Genomic DNA, 15,672 nt, shown 5'->3' with positions numbered 1-15,672 from the left:
GTTTCATGAGTTAATTCTTCAGATCTCCTTGGTTTTGCACTTTGAGGACACTGTGTCGGATCGCCCGTATACGGTGGACCCCTTGCTTAAGGGGATCCGCTCTGCTTCCCGCTCTTTTCCTATGCATCAGGATATTTGGGATATTATGATCGCACAGTGATAGATGCCGGAAGCCCCTTTTCATTTTGCATGCTCCATGGCCTGCCTGTATCCCATTCCAGAAGGGGATAGGGACACTTTGAAGTCACCCATCGTGAACGCGGTGGTCTCGGCCATCTCTAAGAGGCAAACAGTTCCTGTTGAGGGCTGTGCAGCCTTGAAGGACCCAGAGGAGCGTAAGTTGGGATCCCTCCTTAAACAGAGTTTTGATGTGACGGTTCTGTTGGTCCAGGCGGTGATGTGTGGTGGGCTAGTGGCTCGGGCATATTTTTGTTGGGCCCAGCATGTATTTGGCAGTAAATCTGAGAATTGGAACTTGCTAAAGCAGGAAGTTGCCAAAATTGAATTGGGAGCTTCTTATCTCTCAGATGCCATGTATGACCTTTTGCAATCTTCTGCCGAATCTTTGGCCTTTGGAGTGGCAGCACGCCGTACCTTGTGGCTTTGCGATTGGTCGTACAAAGCTAAGTTGACATGGTTCCCTTTTAAAGGATCTTTCTTGTTTGGTGAGGACCTGGACAGGTTGGTTCAGACTCTCACTGATTCTAAAGTGCCTCGTTTGCCTGAGGATAGGCCTAGGCCGCTGGCTCGAGGTGGCACTGCTCATGGGCGTGATTTCCGCCACTTCTGCTCTGGCAGAGGGGCTGCCTCTTTTCCATCTTCTGGGCTTTCTAGAGACAAGAGTCTTCCAGGGGATGCAGTCCTTTTGTGGGGCCTGCTGTGGTGCAGGTAGCACCCCCGCCGGGTTCCTTGCCGCCCGTCCTGGCCAATGACTCCTTGCTGGCGCCCATCTGCATCCTCTTCAGTATGCTCTTCTTCGGAGGTGGTTGCCTCAGAGACATAGTCTGGATCACCATGTTCCGCTTCCGGGCTTAGCTCGGGGCAGTCTTCGTTGGTGGCTACAGACCCCCCCATCTAGTACAAGGGATGAGACTGGACCAGCCGCAGTGGACAGTGCTGTTCACGGATGCCAGTCTTCTCATTTGGGGAGCTCAGTGTCTAAGTTACTCAGCTCAGGGCACCTGGAGGAGACTTCTTGTTCGATCATTGTCTTGGAGACCAGAGCCATCCGTCTGGCATTGCTAGCTTTCCAGTCCTTTCTGATGGGCAAGTCAGTCAGAATTCTGTCGGACAATGCCAGGGCAGTGGCCTATGTCGATCATCAAGGGGGCACCAGGAGCACTTTGGTGGCACAGGAGGCGACTCTGCTCATGGTCTGTGTGGAGTTGCACCTTCAAAAAATATCAGCATCCCACATAGCCGGAGTGGAGAATGTTCAAGCGGACTTCCTAAGTTGTCACATGCTAGATCCAGGAGAGTGGTGTGTAAACCAGGTGGCTCTTCAGTTGATAGAGCAGTCTTGGGGTCAGCCCCTCATGGACCTGATGGCCATAAGTGTCAACGCCAAAACACCCCACTTCTTCAGTCATCACAGAGATGGTCAGGCCGAGGGCCTGGATGCTCTGGTTCAACCATGGCCAACGGAGGGGCTGTTGTATGTGTTCCCTCCGTGGCCATTAGTGGCCAGAGTTCTCCGCATCATTCGGCATCCGGGACTTGTGGTTTTGGTGGCTCCAGATTGGCCCTGACGACCGTGGTATGCAGATCTGGTGAGGCATCTGGTGGCGGATCCTCTTCCTCTGCCTCTTTTGGATGACCTTCTTACTCAGGGTCCCATTCCAATGTTCGATCCGGATCCCTTTTGTCTTACGGCTTGGCTCTTGAAAGGGGTTGCCTAGGTAAGAAGGGGTATTCAGATATAGTGATCTCAACTCTCTTAGGGTCCCGGAGGCTTTCCACCTCTCGGGCTTATGTGAGGGTTTGGCGTATGTGTGAGGAGTGGTGTGATGCACATGGAGTGGTCTCTTTTCGCGCTTCCCTGCCTAACATCTTAGAGTTCTTGCAGGATGGCCTGGATAGGGGACTGGCTTGGTGTTCTCTCCGGGTTCAGCTTGCGGTCTTGTCAGCCTTTCGGGGGTTAGTGAAATGTCAGCGTTTCACTGTCATTCCTGATGTGATTCACTTCTTCCGGACTGCTCTTTGAAGGACCTTACTCTTAAAGCGGTCTTCTTGGTGGCCATTACTTCAGCTAGATGTGTTTCTGAGCTGCAGGCTTTCTCTTGTAGGGCTACCTTTTTGAAGTTTTCTAGGGAGTGGGTTGTCTTGAGGCCTATTCCTTCTTTTCTGCCAAAAGTAGTTTCTCCTTTTTATGCCAATCAATCTGTAGTCCTCCCGGTGTTGGGTAGTCGGGAGGGCTCTTCTGAGCAAAGACAGCTGCGCAGGTTGGATGTCAGTCGGGTCCTTCGCTCTTATGTGCAGAGGACACAGGAGATCACGAAATCAGATTGTCTTTGTCCTTCTAGCGGGTCCTCGTAAGGGAGATGGCGCTTCTAAGGCTACTATTGTGCGCTGGATCAAGGAGACTATTGCTTCCGCTTATCTTCTGAAGAAGAAGCCTGGTCCAGAATTTCTCAAGGCTCATTCCACTAGGGGTTGCGCAGCTTCTTGGGCATAGTCTTCTCTAGTGCCTCCAGTGGATATTTGCAAGGCTGCAGTTTGGTCTTCTCTGCATTCCTTTGTACGACACTACCGTGTGGATGTTCAAGCGCTATATTCCTAAATATTCCTGTTCCTAAAGTATCTAGACAACTGATCCTCTCTTCTCTCTCCCCTCTATAGCGATTAACTTGTTCTGTTGATCACTCTCTCCTCAAAAATGGATTTCCTGTCCTATTAACCCTCTTTCTTCCTCCCCTCTTAAAGTCAATCAATTTGTACCTTTGTACCTTTGCTTAATCTTTGTAAACCGCATAGAGCTTCACGGTATTGCGGTATATAAGCTGTTATTATTATTATTATTATTATTATATTCGGGGGCGTGGTATTCGGTGAATATGTTCTGGTGTCAGCCCTTTGAGGTTCCCACCCTTGATGGGTATTGCTTTGGTCCGTCCCATCCGTAAAGGAATTATACCGGTCTATCATGTGATACAGAAGGAGAAATTAGGTTCTTATCTGCTAATTTTCTTTCTGTTAGCTTGTAGACTGGTATAGTTCTCCACCCTATCTGTCTTTGAGTGGTGATTGCAGGTTTTTGCTCGCATGCAGATTTTGAATTTTTCCGCGGGTTCTAGTATTTTTCTAGAGCCGGGGAGAATTAAGAACAGCGGTGATGGCTCAGCTAGCTTAGCTGGTGAGCTGTGGGGATGTTTTATTTTCCAGGACAAAGTTCTATACATGTTCCAACAGTTGTTTTAAGATGTTTGTTGTTTTCTTACATTCCTGTTTGGAGTGTCATTTACTGTTTTCAGTTAAGAATTTTCCTAGGTTCTGCTTGGATATTTGGCAGACAGGCCCGCCTCGTCGAAATGAGACGGGCCCGCCCCTTCCCAGCCTATCCTCGCTAAGTCTAAGGCCTGATTGGCCCAGGCTCTAGAAGCCTGGACCAATCAGGCCTTAGGCATAGCGGATCGGCCCATCCCCACTAACCCTAAGGTGTGATAGGTCCAGGCTAGTAGGCACCTGGGCCAATCAGGCCTTAGGATTAGTGGGGATGGGTGGACCCGCTATGCCTAAGGCCTGATTGGTCCAGGCTTCTAGAGCCTGAGCCAATCAGGCCTTAGACTTAGTGGGGATAGGCTGGGAAGGGGCGGGCCCGTCTCATTTCGACGAGGCGGGCCTGTCGGCTGGACAGCAGCAAGACCCGTCCAGCCGGCCAACGTTTAAAGGTTAGTTGTGGGGGGGAGGTTAGTTGTGGGGGGGGAGGTTAGTTGTGGGGGAGGTTAGGGGAGTCATCGGAGGGGGGGAGGTCGTTAGCATGGGGGGGTCTGGCTTCCGGGCAGGAGAGGTTGGGCACCCTCCTGCCGGTGATCTAGAGTTTCGGGGGGCGGGGGTGGCTTTCCGGCAGAAGGGGTTTGGCACCCTCCTATTGGCGATTGGGAGTTTGGGGGGTGCGGGGGTGGCTTTCCGGCAGGAGGGGTTCGCCACCCTCCTGCTAGCGATTGGGAGTTTGGGGGGGTGTTCCGGCAGGAGGGGTTTGGCACCCTCTTGCCGGCGATTGGGAGTTTCAGGGGAAGGGGGCGGCGTTCCGGAAGGAGGGGTTGGGCACCCTCCTGCCGGTTAACGGACAGGCGGCCGTGGCCGCTATACTTATTGCGGCAGGGAGATCCCTTGCTGCGATAAGTATAGCGGCCGCGTCTACTTAAAATTTTACATTTTAAGTGTCTGTTCCTGTACTAGGGAGACGCGTAGGGCCGCCAAGGTTTGCCTAAGGCCCTTAGGTGAGCTTAGGCATCTTGCGGGCCTCCCTAGGCTCCCGGAGGCGCCTTTAATATAGGCGGCCTGCCTGGGGAGCATTTTTTAAAAAAACGTGCATCCCGATTGGCTGATTAGCCAGCTGTAGGACGCCTACAGCTGCCTAAAATTGGGACAGCACTTTGCAGAATCAGGGCCAAAATGCTGAAAGCCAGAAGTTACTGGCATCCGTGGTTTCATTAAGCAGAAGTACACTGAAGCTGTTCACCTTTAATATCTTGATTAATGATCCAAAAATCCATTAAGGATAGAAATGGAGCAGAACAGCATGAATGCATTTTGTTCCTTGATACGGCTATTGTGAGGTTTCCCAGTGATGGTGTGATTACAGCATTTGAGACTGCTTGCTTGCTCCAGGAGATCAGTTAGCATTGGCCAAGCAATAAATGATACAATGATGTTATTACAGAGTGCACCATCTTTATGATCATCAACTCTGAAAAGTTGTCTGAAAATATTAGCAGATATTTTTTTTTTTTTCCAAACCAAGGTTTCTCTTGCTTTCATCAGTATCAATTCATGCCTCGGTCCTACCCCAGGACAGTCACTTGCTATCCCTTTAATCATTATTTGCACACTGCCACAACCTCCAGGCTGTTTTTTGTGGAACTGAAGAGGCTGTATGATATTATTTGATGGGGCATGAGAGCGACTGGAAATTCTTTCAAATAAGATCCAATATCTTTTCTGCTGCATGGTCTGTTTCATTTCTCTAGGCCCTCTGTAAGACAGCATGCATTAACCTTTAGTAAATAAGCCCCCCACCCCATTTCCCTGACTATAGTCTTAACAGTAAAATAGTTAATTCAATCAGAACGGAAGATTTTTCACTTGGCTAGTTACCCATGACGTATTGTGAAGTGTATGTGTGTGTGGTGGTGGTGGGGGGAGTTCTTGGTTTTGGTAGAAGAATTAAAAAGTCTTACATATTCATAGGACTTCTTTTACAGAGCCGCAGTTGCAATGCTGCCACGGTAAATGCACTGAAGCCCAAAGGAATTGAATGAGCTTTGGTGCATTTACCATAGTAGCATTGCTACCATGGCTTTGTAAAAGGGGCCCATAATGTGAATTATCCTGTTGTAATGTTAAGTCAAACATGTGTACACCAAATAAGGTTCAAAAACATACTTATATCCTCTATGGTTTCTTTTCTCTTCTAGCACCATGGCAAGCCCACGGACAAGGAAGGTGCTTAAAGAAGTCCGAGCACAGGATGAGAACAATGTAAGCAAAGTCTGTGTGTTGTGGCCTCCTAAGATTACCTATGAGTCACATACTTCTCATGACCCTATGTTTCCCTTTCATCTTTCCTTCTCAGATCTTCTGAATCTTGTTGTGGATGGCAGTTCTTTCTATTTATAACTTTGTATGTCACAACAGGCAGTGTGTACGAGACTGTTGTGAGTGTAAGATAACTTTATCCCAGGACAAGCAGGCATGATATTCTCACATGTGGGTGACGTCATCTACGGAGCCCCGATGCGGACAGCATTTCAAGCAAACTTGATTGAAGATTCAAGCTTGCTGGCTGCACCACGCATGTTGCAGGAAGCGCGATGAGCAGGAAGAAAGAAAAAATTTGTTACGCACAGCGACTTTTAGCGACGAAAAAAGAAAAGAAATATAATAAATCGCGGTGCAAAGAAGGCACTGGGGCAGCGCTAAAAAAACGTGTCTTAGCACAGCGGAAAAAATCGAACTGGAGACCACGAGGAGGGGATGCGCCCTGCTCCACTAGAGGGCGCATCCCCTCCTCGTGGTCTCCAGTTCGATTTTTTCCGCTGTGCTAAGAAGACACGTTTTTCTTAGCGCTGCCCCAGTGCCTTCTTTGCACCGCAATTTATTATATTTCTTTTCTTTTTTCGTTGCTAAAAGTCGCTTTGCGTAACAAATTTTTTCTTTCTTCCTGCTCATCGCGCTTTTCGCGCCCTTTTTCTCACGATCCGGGGACTCCCGGATCGCCGCGACCGCCTGGATGTCCCGGCCCATTACGGGCTTTAAAAAGTGCACCGGGTGCGAGCGTCTTCTATCTCTCACAGACCCGCATCGCTGGTGCATCCTTTGCCTGGGGGCCGATCATCCAACAGAAACTTGCCCCCGGTGTGCTACCTTCCAACAGCGGGTGCTCCGACGACGACGGGCCCGCATGGCGGAACTATTTGCTATCGACCAACCCTCGACCTTGGCCTCGAGATTGGCCCCGGCCTCGATCTCGGCCTCGAGTACATCGGCCCCGCCTCGGGACTTGATTTCGAAGGCCTCGAGCTCTCAGAAGTCCTCTGCCCCGGGTAAGTCCCCTCTTCCTTCCTCAGGTTCCACATCGTCAAAGAAGCCAACCTCGGGGACAATGGCCGGACAGAGTGGGAACTCCTTACCCACGGCCCCGGCGAAAACCCCGAATACCTCGGGACGTGCCTCCACCACTCGGGAATGCTCCGAAGCGAGATCGCCCTCGGTGGAGAGCACAGCGGCCTTGGACATGCCATTGATGCTGTCCGTGCCAATATTCCAGGAACTGCTCTGGGCAATGATCACAACGGAGCTATCCGCTGCCATGGCTCACCTTCAACCGGCCTTGGCCTCGACCTCGCGCGCGCCGGACCAGCCTGAGCAACGCGCCGAGACCCCTCGAGGTAAAGCGCGCCATTCTTGTCGCCTCTCCTCTTCATCGGATTCCTCTCCGAGGCATTCGAGGCGCACGTCCCCGGCGGAGCGCCGCGGGGCAAAACGAAAATCGAGACACCTCTCTAAGAAAGCCCGGAGTTCCCCTCCGGCTCGAGGGCGCACCCACTCGACTCTATCGGGGGGGCCGCTAAGGGTTACCGAGCTATCTCTCACCAACCCACAGCTCCTATTGACTCCCCCTCGGTCCGGGGCTCCGGTCCGAGACCCAAGGCTTTCGCCGAGGGAGTCCGGGGAGGGGTCCCCGACCAGACATCGGTCGGTACCCAGAACCCCGGCGTCATCCCTGAGGGGCTCCCCGAGACGATGCAGGTCCTCGACCACGGAGCGCTTCCACAGCGCGTCTCCGGTATCGGACCAAGGGTCTGAGCGAGAACCCCGCTATTCGAGGGAGGCTTCTCCTTCCTTCTCGACCAAACGGAGGTCTCGGTCACCGTCCCCGCAAGGGGCCACGGGACCCCACCGACCATCCTTCACGAGGTTCGTCCAGGACATGGGACGTGCCCTTGACTTGGACTTACAATCTGACTCAAGATACTCCAAGGAATACCTGGTGGAGCTGGATATGCCTTCCCCGCCCCGAGAGTCCCTCCAGCTACCACTGAACCCTGTACTCGGGCAGACCCTTATCAGGAACCTCGAAACTCCTTACATGGTGACGGCGGTCCCATCTAAAATGGAGTCTAAGTACCGGACGGTACCTTACCCGGGGTTTGAGCAACCACAGCTGTCCCACCAATCCTTACTGGTGGAGTCTTCTCTAAAAAAAGCTCACCCCTCTAGGGTGTCCGCGGCGGTCCCTCCTGGACGCGAAGGCCGGACACTGGACAAATTCGGACGCCGGTTGTATCAGAACTCTATGATGACCGCTAGAGTCCTGAACTACACCTTTACTTTTTCCTCCTACCTCAAGCACCTCATTGGGCAGCTTGCCTCCTTCTCGGAGAGCTTACCCACCCCTCGCCAGACAGAGTTCGGCCTCCTCCTCGAGGATTTTTCCAACCTCAGACTGCACTTGTTCCATGCCGCTTATGACGGCTTTGAACTGTCTTCCAGGGTCGCAGCCTTTGCGGTGGCCATGCGCCGGCTGGCATGGCTACAACTCGTCGATATGGACCCTAACCTGCAAGATCGGTAAGCCAACCTCCCTTGCGTCGGGAAGGAGCTCTTCGACGACACCATCGAGGCTGCTACGAAACGGTTGTCGGAACACGAACGTTCCTTCGTGTCTCTTGTCCGGCAGAAGCCTAAACCACAGGCCTCTCGCCCTTTCCGGGGATTACCTCGCCGCTACCCCCAGAAGTCCACACCGGCCTTTTCCAGACCACCGCCGCGACGCCCCCAGGCTCACTCTAGGGCTCCACCAAAGTCACAGCCCACGGCGCAGGCGAAGCCATCTCCATCCTTTTGACGGAATGAGCGGACGGGGGCGGGCCCCCTCCGCACCTCCATCGGGCCTCCTCCCCATCGGGGGCAGCCTACTACCCTCGCTGGAAAGCCATCACGTCGGACTCATGGGTCCTTGGCGTGATCTCATCAGGGTACTCGCTCAACTTTCGGGAGGTACCCCCCGACAGCCCACCGAGTGCGTGTCCTCCAAATCGAGCGCAGTTGCCCCTCCTCCTCTCAAAGGCACAGGACCTCTTCCGCCTGCGGGCGGTGGAGCTGGTCCCCCCAAATCAAAGGGGCCAAGGGTTTTACTCCCGCTACTTCCTGGTACCGAAGAAGACGGGAGACCTGTGCCCGATCCTGGACTTAAGGCGCCTGAACAAGTTTCTGGTACGGGAAAAGTTTCGGATGCTTTCCCTTCCGATCCTTTACCCCTTGATCAGCGAAGGCGATTGGCTCTGCTCCCTCGATCTGAAGGAGGCCTACACCCATGTTCCGGTGCACCCTGCTTGCCGCAGGTTCCTGCGCTTTTAGGTGGGGGACCTCCACCTGCAATATCGGGTCCTCCCCTTCGGCCTGTCCTCGTCCCCCCGAGTCTTCACGAAGTGCCTCGTAGTAGTCGCGGCTACCTTGCGCTCCCAGGGTCTGCAGGTATTCCCCTACCTGGACGATTGGTTGATCAAAGCCTCGACCAGGGAGGGGGTTATCTCAGCGACCCAACAGACTATTACTGCGCTTTAGTGTCTGGGGTTCGAGATAAACTTCCAAAATCCCAGCTATGCCCCTCTCAGTCCTTACAATTCATCGGGGCCGTGCTGGACACGGTCCGTCTGCATTCCTTCCTCCTTCCTCAGCGTCGGGAGGCGTTGGTAAATCTGAGCCGACAAGTCTCGAGATCGACCACCGTCTCGGCACGACAGATGATGACGCTCCTCGGCCATATGGCCTCCACAGTCCACGTTACCCCGCTTGCCCGCCTCCATCTGCGGTTACCACAGTGGACCTTGGCATCACAATGGCGACAGGATCAGGAATCGATCTACCGCCACGTGACAGTGACTCCTTCCTTGCAAAGATCGCTCCGTTGGTGGGCCGACTCTTCGAATCTTTCCAAGGGTTTGCTCTTTCTCGCCCCGCCACACCACAAGGTCCTAACCACGGACTCGTCGGAGTACGCTTGGGGGGCTCATGTAGACGGTCTACACACGCAAGGCCTGTGGACCACAGAGGACCGTCACTGCCACATCAACGTGCTGGAGCTTCGGGCCATTTACCTCGCCGCGGTGGCCTTTCAGCATCTGCTTCACGACCGGGTGGTTCTCGTCCGCACGGACAACCAGGTGGTGATGTACTACGTAAACAAGCAAGGAGGGACGGGGTCTTGGCCCCTCTGCCAGGAGGCCTTACGGCTCTGGGAGTGGGCGGTCTCCCAAAACATCTCCCTTCGAGCGGTTTACATCCAAGGGGAACAAAACTGCCTGGCGGACAGGCTCAGCCGCCTCCTCCAGCCACACGAGTGGTCCCTGCACTCTCAGGTGCTGCGACAGGTGTTCAACACGTGGGGGACTCCCCAGATAGATCTGTTCACCTCCCCCGACAATCAAAAACTGCCTCTCTTCTGTTCAAGGATATACTCCCCGGACCGTCTCAAGGCCGATGCCTTCCTCCTAGATTGGGAGGGAAAGTTCCTCTATGCGTTCCCGCTGTTTCCTCTGATTCTGAGGATGCTGGTCCATCTAAAATCTCTGAGGGCCACTTTGATCTTGATCGCTCCTCGATGGCCCCGCCAGCCTTGGTTCTCCCTACTACTTCAACTCAGTGTCAGGGAACCTCTGCTTCTGCCTGTCTTTCCCTCTCTGCTATCTCAGAGTCAGGGTTCACTATTACATCCCAATCTTCAGTCTCTTCATCTGACTGCTTGGTTTCTTTCCCCTTGACTTCCTTCCCTGTATCTCAGTCGGTCAGGGAAGTGTTGGAGGCTTCTCGGAAGGTCTCAACTAGACTCTGCTATTCTCAGAAGTGGACTAGATTCTCGTCCTGGTGCTCCTCTCACCGCCAGGACCCGGTGTTGGTCCCTGTGTCCTTGGTTCTGGAGTATTTACTCCATTTATCTCACTCTGGCCTGAAGACCAATTCCATTCGAGTCCATCTCAGCGCCATCGCTGCCTTTCGTCAGCCCCTGAAAGGGAAGGCTCTTTCACTCCATCCCTTAGTTTCCTGTTTCATGAAGGGGCTCCTGAATGTTCATCCTCCCCTCAAACCGCCTCCGGTGGTTTGGGATCTCAATGTGGTTCTAGCTCAACTGATGAAACCTCCATTTGAGCCTATGGATAAGTGTCATCTTAAGTTCCTCACTTGGAAAGTGATCTTCCTACTCGCTCTCACTTCTGCTCGGAGGGTTAGCGAGCTGCAGGCCTTGGTGGCGGACCCACCTTTCACGGTATTCCACCATGACAAGGTGGTCCTCCGCACTCACCCTAAGTTTTTGCCTAAGGTGGTGTCTGATTTTCATCTCAACCAGTCCATTGTTCTACCTGTGTTCTTCCCCAAGCCCCACTCTCATCCCGGAGAGGTGGCACTTCACACCCTCGACTGCAAGCGGGCGTTGGCCTTCTACCTCCAACGCACCCAGTCTCATCGGACGGCCCCCCAGTTGTTTTTGTCCTTCGACCCTAACAGGTTGGGGCGCCCAGTTTCCAAGCGCACCCTGTCCAACTGGTTAGCTGCTTGTATTTCTTTCTGCTATGCTCAGGCTGGTCTCGCGTTGTACAGTCGAGTTACGGGACATAAGGTCCGAGCGATGGCAGCTTCGATAGCTTTCCTCAGGTCCACGCCTATCGAGGATATCTGCAAGGCTGCCACGTGGTCTTCGGTTCATACTTTCACCTCACGCTACTGCCTGGATACACTGTCCAGGAGCGATGGCCGGTTTGGCCAATTGGTCTTGCGTAACCTATTTTCTTGAATTGCCAACCTCCCTCCCATCCCTTATCAGTTAGCTTGGAGGTCACCCACATGTGAGAATATCATGCCTGCTTGTCCTGGGATAAAGCACAGTTACTTACCGTAACAGGTGTTATCCAGGGACAGCAGGCATATATTCTCACAACCCGCCCACCTCCCCGGGGTTGGCTTCTTTGCTGGATATGTGAACTGGAGACCACGAGGAGGGGATGCGCCCTCTAGTGGAGCAGGAGGCACACATGCGTGGTGCAGCCAGCAAGCTTGAATCTTCAATCAAGTTTGCTTGAAATGCTGTCCGCATCGGGGCTCCATAGATGACGTCACCCACATGTGAGAATATATGCCTGCTGTCCCTGGATAACACCTGTTACGGTAAGTAACTGTGCTTTATTTGAGGACATGCCTTACCAAACAGTTCAAGCTGAGTACAGTAAGAGAGTAAGCATTGTAAATCAAAATATCAAATTAAAAAACTAATGAAATACAATAATTGTAAAACAAAATTAAAATTAATAGACTTAACATCAGCCATTCTAAAATAAAAAGTAAATGCTATTTAAATAATAGTGGAGCTTTCCTCCACATATATTTTGAAAATGTAGGCACCAATACAATTTTTTTCCTTGGCTTCTTTTAGTATAGCTATTGTAGTTAGCTTTATTTTTCTTATTTTGCTGTTTTTGTCTTGTCAATTATTTACTCTGTGTTCATGGATTGATTTTTACCTCTCTTCCTTTATTTGCATTTTTTGCTTTTTTGAATTTTAGGCATTGGAATAGTCTGCCTGATGGGAGATTTCTAGCTTTGGTAAAAATGCCATGTAAATACTCAAATGTAAACCCATCTGAATATATAAGAGAATATTTCCCCCCCCTTTTTTGGGGGGGAAGGGGGGAAATGCTAAACCATCGCGTTATATTCAAGTATTCCTCTCTCCTTCCTTCCCTGAGGTGTCCTGTTCCGGCTGCCCAGCTCTGCACCTTTCAGGGTCCCATGGTAGGCCCCTCCCCAAGCCTCTCTTACATCCCTGGAGGTCCAGTGGTGAGGTGGGACAAGAGTGATCCTCCTATGCTCCTGTCCGTTTGGTTTCTATACCAAAAATGGCTGCTGTGAATTCCTGCAGCAATCTCACGAGACTGATGCTGAAACTTGCGGTAGCCATTTTCATTAGGTAGATCACATGAGCAGGAACTTAGAAGGATCATTCCTTCCCTAGCTCACCACTGGACCATCAGAGCTGTAAGGTAGGTCCTAGGGGGGGGTGCTGGATTCAGAGATACCCTGCCGGGGTAGGATACCTCGAGGAAGGGAGGGAATGGCAGGAATGCCATGGGGAAGTAGTGCCAGTTATTGGATAAGGATAGTAGGACAAAAGCACTCATCATCACGTAGGGACTTAAATATAACCTAATATTGTTTTGAGCCATTTGTTTGGCCCCAAAATCTTGGTTTATATTCGAGCATATATGGTATTTTTGTGCTTTGAGTTAGTATTTGGTCTCCTGCCTTGCAGCCTTCTCAAGGGTCTGATTAATCCTCTACAAGCTCATCACTGTTTTTGGCTTGTTATACAATTGGTCAGTTGGGTCTGCTGCTCTCTAGGCCACTTGCACAAGCCTGTGCTCAGTGGTATAAAAGCTGAGATACTTTTTATACAGAAGGCTTTCAACTCTTTCTTTTTCCATCTGACAGACCCATCTCTAGATAGCTTACAGATTGTTTTGGTTTTGTGTTTTGCAGCTCTGCTTTGAGTGTGGTGCGTTTAACCCACAGTGGGTTAGTGTAACGTATGGGATTTGGATCTGCCTGGAGTGTTCAGGGAAACATCGGGGTCTGGGAGTTCACATCAGGTGAGTCCTGGGAGTACAAGCAGGAAAGATCATACCCTGCGTGGTCTTATCAGCTTGAAATTAGCTCTCCTTTGCTTTGGAAACGCATTTCCAGTGCAATAGGTGAGAAATTCCTTCTGCAGCATGTGGCTAAAGGGAAGTAACCCTACTGTCTAGAATGGTTGGGATTGAACACTTAGTGTATGAAATCTTCCAAGGACTAACAGAAAAAAGATTATCAAAGGTATAAACCTAATCTTCCATTAAAAATGTTACCTGATCTGAACAAATATTTTTTTATAACTTGGCTTTCCCCCAGTTTTTACCATACCTCTTCAAGCCCCCACTTATCCTCGATGGCATGCTCAGAAATTCTGGGAAACTTTTGCTGACTTAGACTGGAGGAGCATCACAGTAACAAGTAAATGACAGCAGATAAAGACCAGCATGGTCCATCCAGTGTGCCCAACAAAGGCGAAGTTGCACCCACAACACTCTGCAGGTTATAGTCATTTATGCTTAAATACTGGTTGGCAATTTGCCATTGTGCCAATCACTTATAGGAAGTTAAATATTATGCAGCCTTGGAATAATATATGTTAAAAATCAAAAGGTATTGTTCTTAGTATTTAACTTACTAATCTTAAGATGGTGTCCCCTCCTCCTTGAGATACACAGCAACTTCACTCGTAGTATATGATAATAAAGTGATGGAGGATACACACACTTGATCTTCTGTGGTGGACTTTTTAGCCAGCAGGGGACGGCACAGTAGACAGTTATTTTCCCTCTCTCCGTAAGCAGAAAAAAACAGAAGAGCCCCTCATCATGGGAAACAAACAAAACAACAAGGAAAGACAAGGAGGATGTCTTAAACAACCAAAACAAGTCTTTATTCAAAATAAGTTCTTATTCAAAGAAACAAGTTCCAACAAGGATCCCAGTTTCGGCATTTGGAAGATGCCTTCTTCAGGGGACACTATTGGAGAACTGTGACATATTAAAAAAATATATTAAAACCATAAGATCTAACATAAAAACAAATTGCATATAAACATGAAAATAAATATTATTAATACAGGATGTAATTGAAATCATAGAACCAATGAAAAATATACAGTATTTTTCGCTTCATAAGATGCACTTTTTCCACCCCCAAAAAGGGGGTGGAAATAAGGGTGCGTCTTATGGAGCGAATACTGTGCCTCTCCCCTGCAGTACCTTTATGTAATCCTGGTGGTCTAGCGCTGCATCGGCAGGCTCCCCTGCTGGATGGCCGCCTGAGTCCCCATCTGCTGTGGCAGTGAGAGGCAGGCGCGAGCCCTGAGCATGCCTGCCTGGTCCCGCGCCTCCACTGCCTGAATGGTGTCATCAGCTCGGTCCAGCGCTGCATCGACAGGCTCTCCCATCTGCCACAGAAGTGAAAAGCAGGCGCGAGCCCCGAGCGTGCCTGCCTGGTCCTGCGCTGCTGCCTGAATGGTGACGTTGGTTTTTGCGAGACTTGCGGGAGCTGACAGCATCATTCGAGCGGCGGCGCGGGACCAGGCAGGCGTGCTCAGGACTCGCACCTGCCTTTCACTTTTGTCTGCCGATGCAGCGCTGGACCGAGCTGATGTCACCATTCGGGTGGTGGTGCAGGACCAGGTATGCGCGCTCGGGACTCGCGCCTGCCTCTCACTGGAGCAAAAAATATGGTATTTCTGTTCCTGGAATGCTCACAAAAAAAAGTAGTTAATGGTATTTTAACCTGGGTCTACTGCACTAAACACCAGGCTGCCCTGCTCTGGAGGGACATCTGTGTAGCTGTTCTAAGAATGCTGTCAGACTTTCATTGTCCCTGCTTTTTTACTGTTTAATTTGTTGAAGGTACTGGAGGGGGGGGGATCCTATAGAAAGGTACCGGGGAAGGGGGCCCTCCTTTTGGAATTACAGTAAATTTATGACAAATGTACAGCTGAGGCAAGAGGCCTTGTGCTAGACATGTGAATTGCTTTAAAAAAGAGGATATAAAAATTTAAAGGCATTTTTCAAAGCTGAGCAGGAAACATAAAGACTTCCCTGCCTGCCCTGTCCCTACCTGCCTGCCAGCCATTAGGCACTGCCCTGTGCCCTGTCCCTGCCTACCACTAGACCACAAGAGGGGGGACGGTACAGAACCTGGCAGGGAGAATTTGTTTCAGAATGGGGTTTTTTCTTGTTTTCCTCTTTTAAATCTAGGGTGCGTCGTATGGAGCAAAAAATACGGTATGTAGAAACAAATGGAAGCATAAGACATTGTAAAATATAAATGTCAATGACACAAAACTATTGATAAAATGCCTTCTTCAGGGAA

At 50.8% G+C, this 15,672-nt stretch overlaps 1 protein-coding gene across 2 annotated transcripts in view; it reads left to right on the top strand.

The window, feature by feature from the left end:
* ARFGAP1 (ADP ribosylation factor GTPase activating protein 1) overlaps positions 1-15,672 on the top strand; it is a 156,385-nt gene that overhangs the window by 30,923 nt on the left and 109,790 nt on the right. For both annotated transcript variants that reach the window (XM_033963314.1, XM_033963313.1), the window contains exons 2-3: positions 5,637-5,700; positions 13,252-13,361. In XM_033963314.1, coding sequence (XP_033819205.1) covers positions 5,641-5,700; positions 13,252-13,361 — 170 coding nt within the window. In that variant the 5' untranslated portion in view covers positions 5,637-5,640. The remainder of the gene's footprint in view (positions 1-5,636; positions 5,701-13,251; positions 13,362-15,672) is intronic.

This window comes from Geotrypetes seraphini, chromosome 11 (genome assembly GCF_902459505.1).
Source record: "Geotrypetes seraphini chromosome 11, aGeoSer1.1, whole genome shotgun sequence".
Taxonomy (NCBI): Eukaryota; Metazoa; Chordata; class Amphibia; order Gymnophiona; family Dermophiidae; genus Geotrypetes; species Geotrypetes seraphini.
This window is presented reverse-complemented; position numbering and strand designations above follow the sequence as displayed.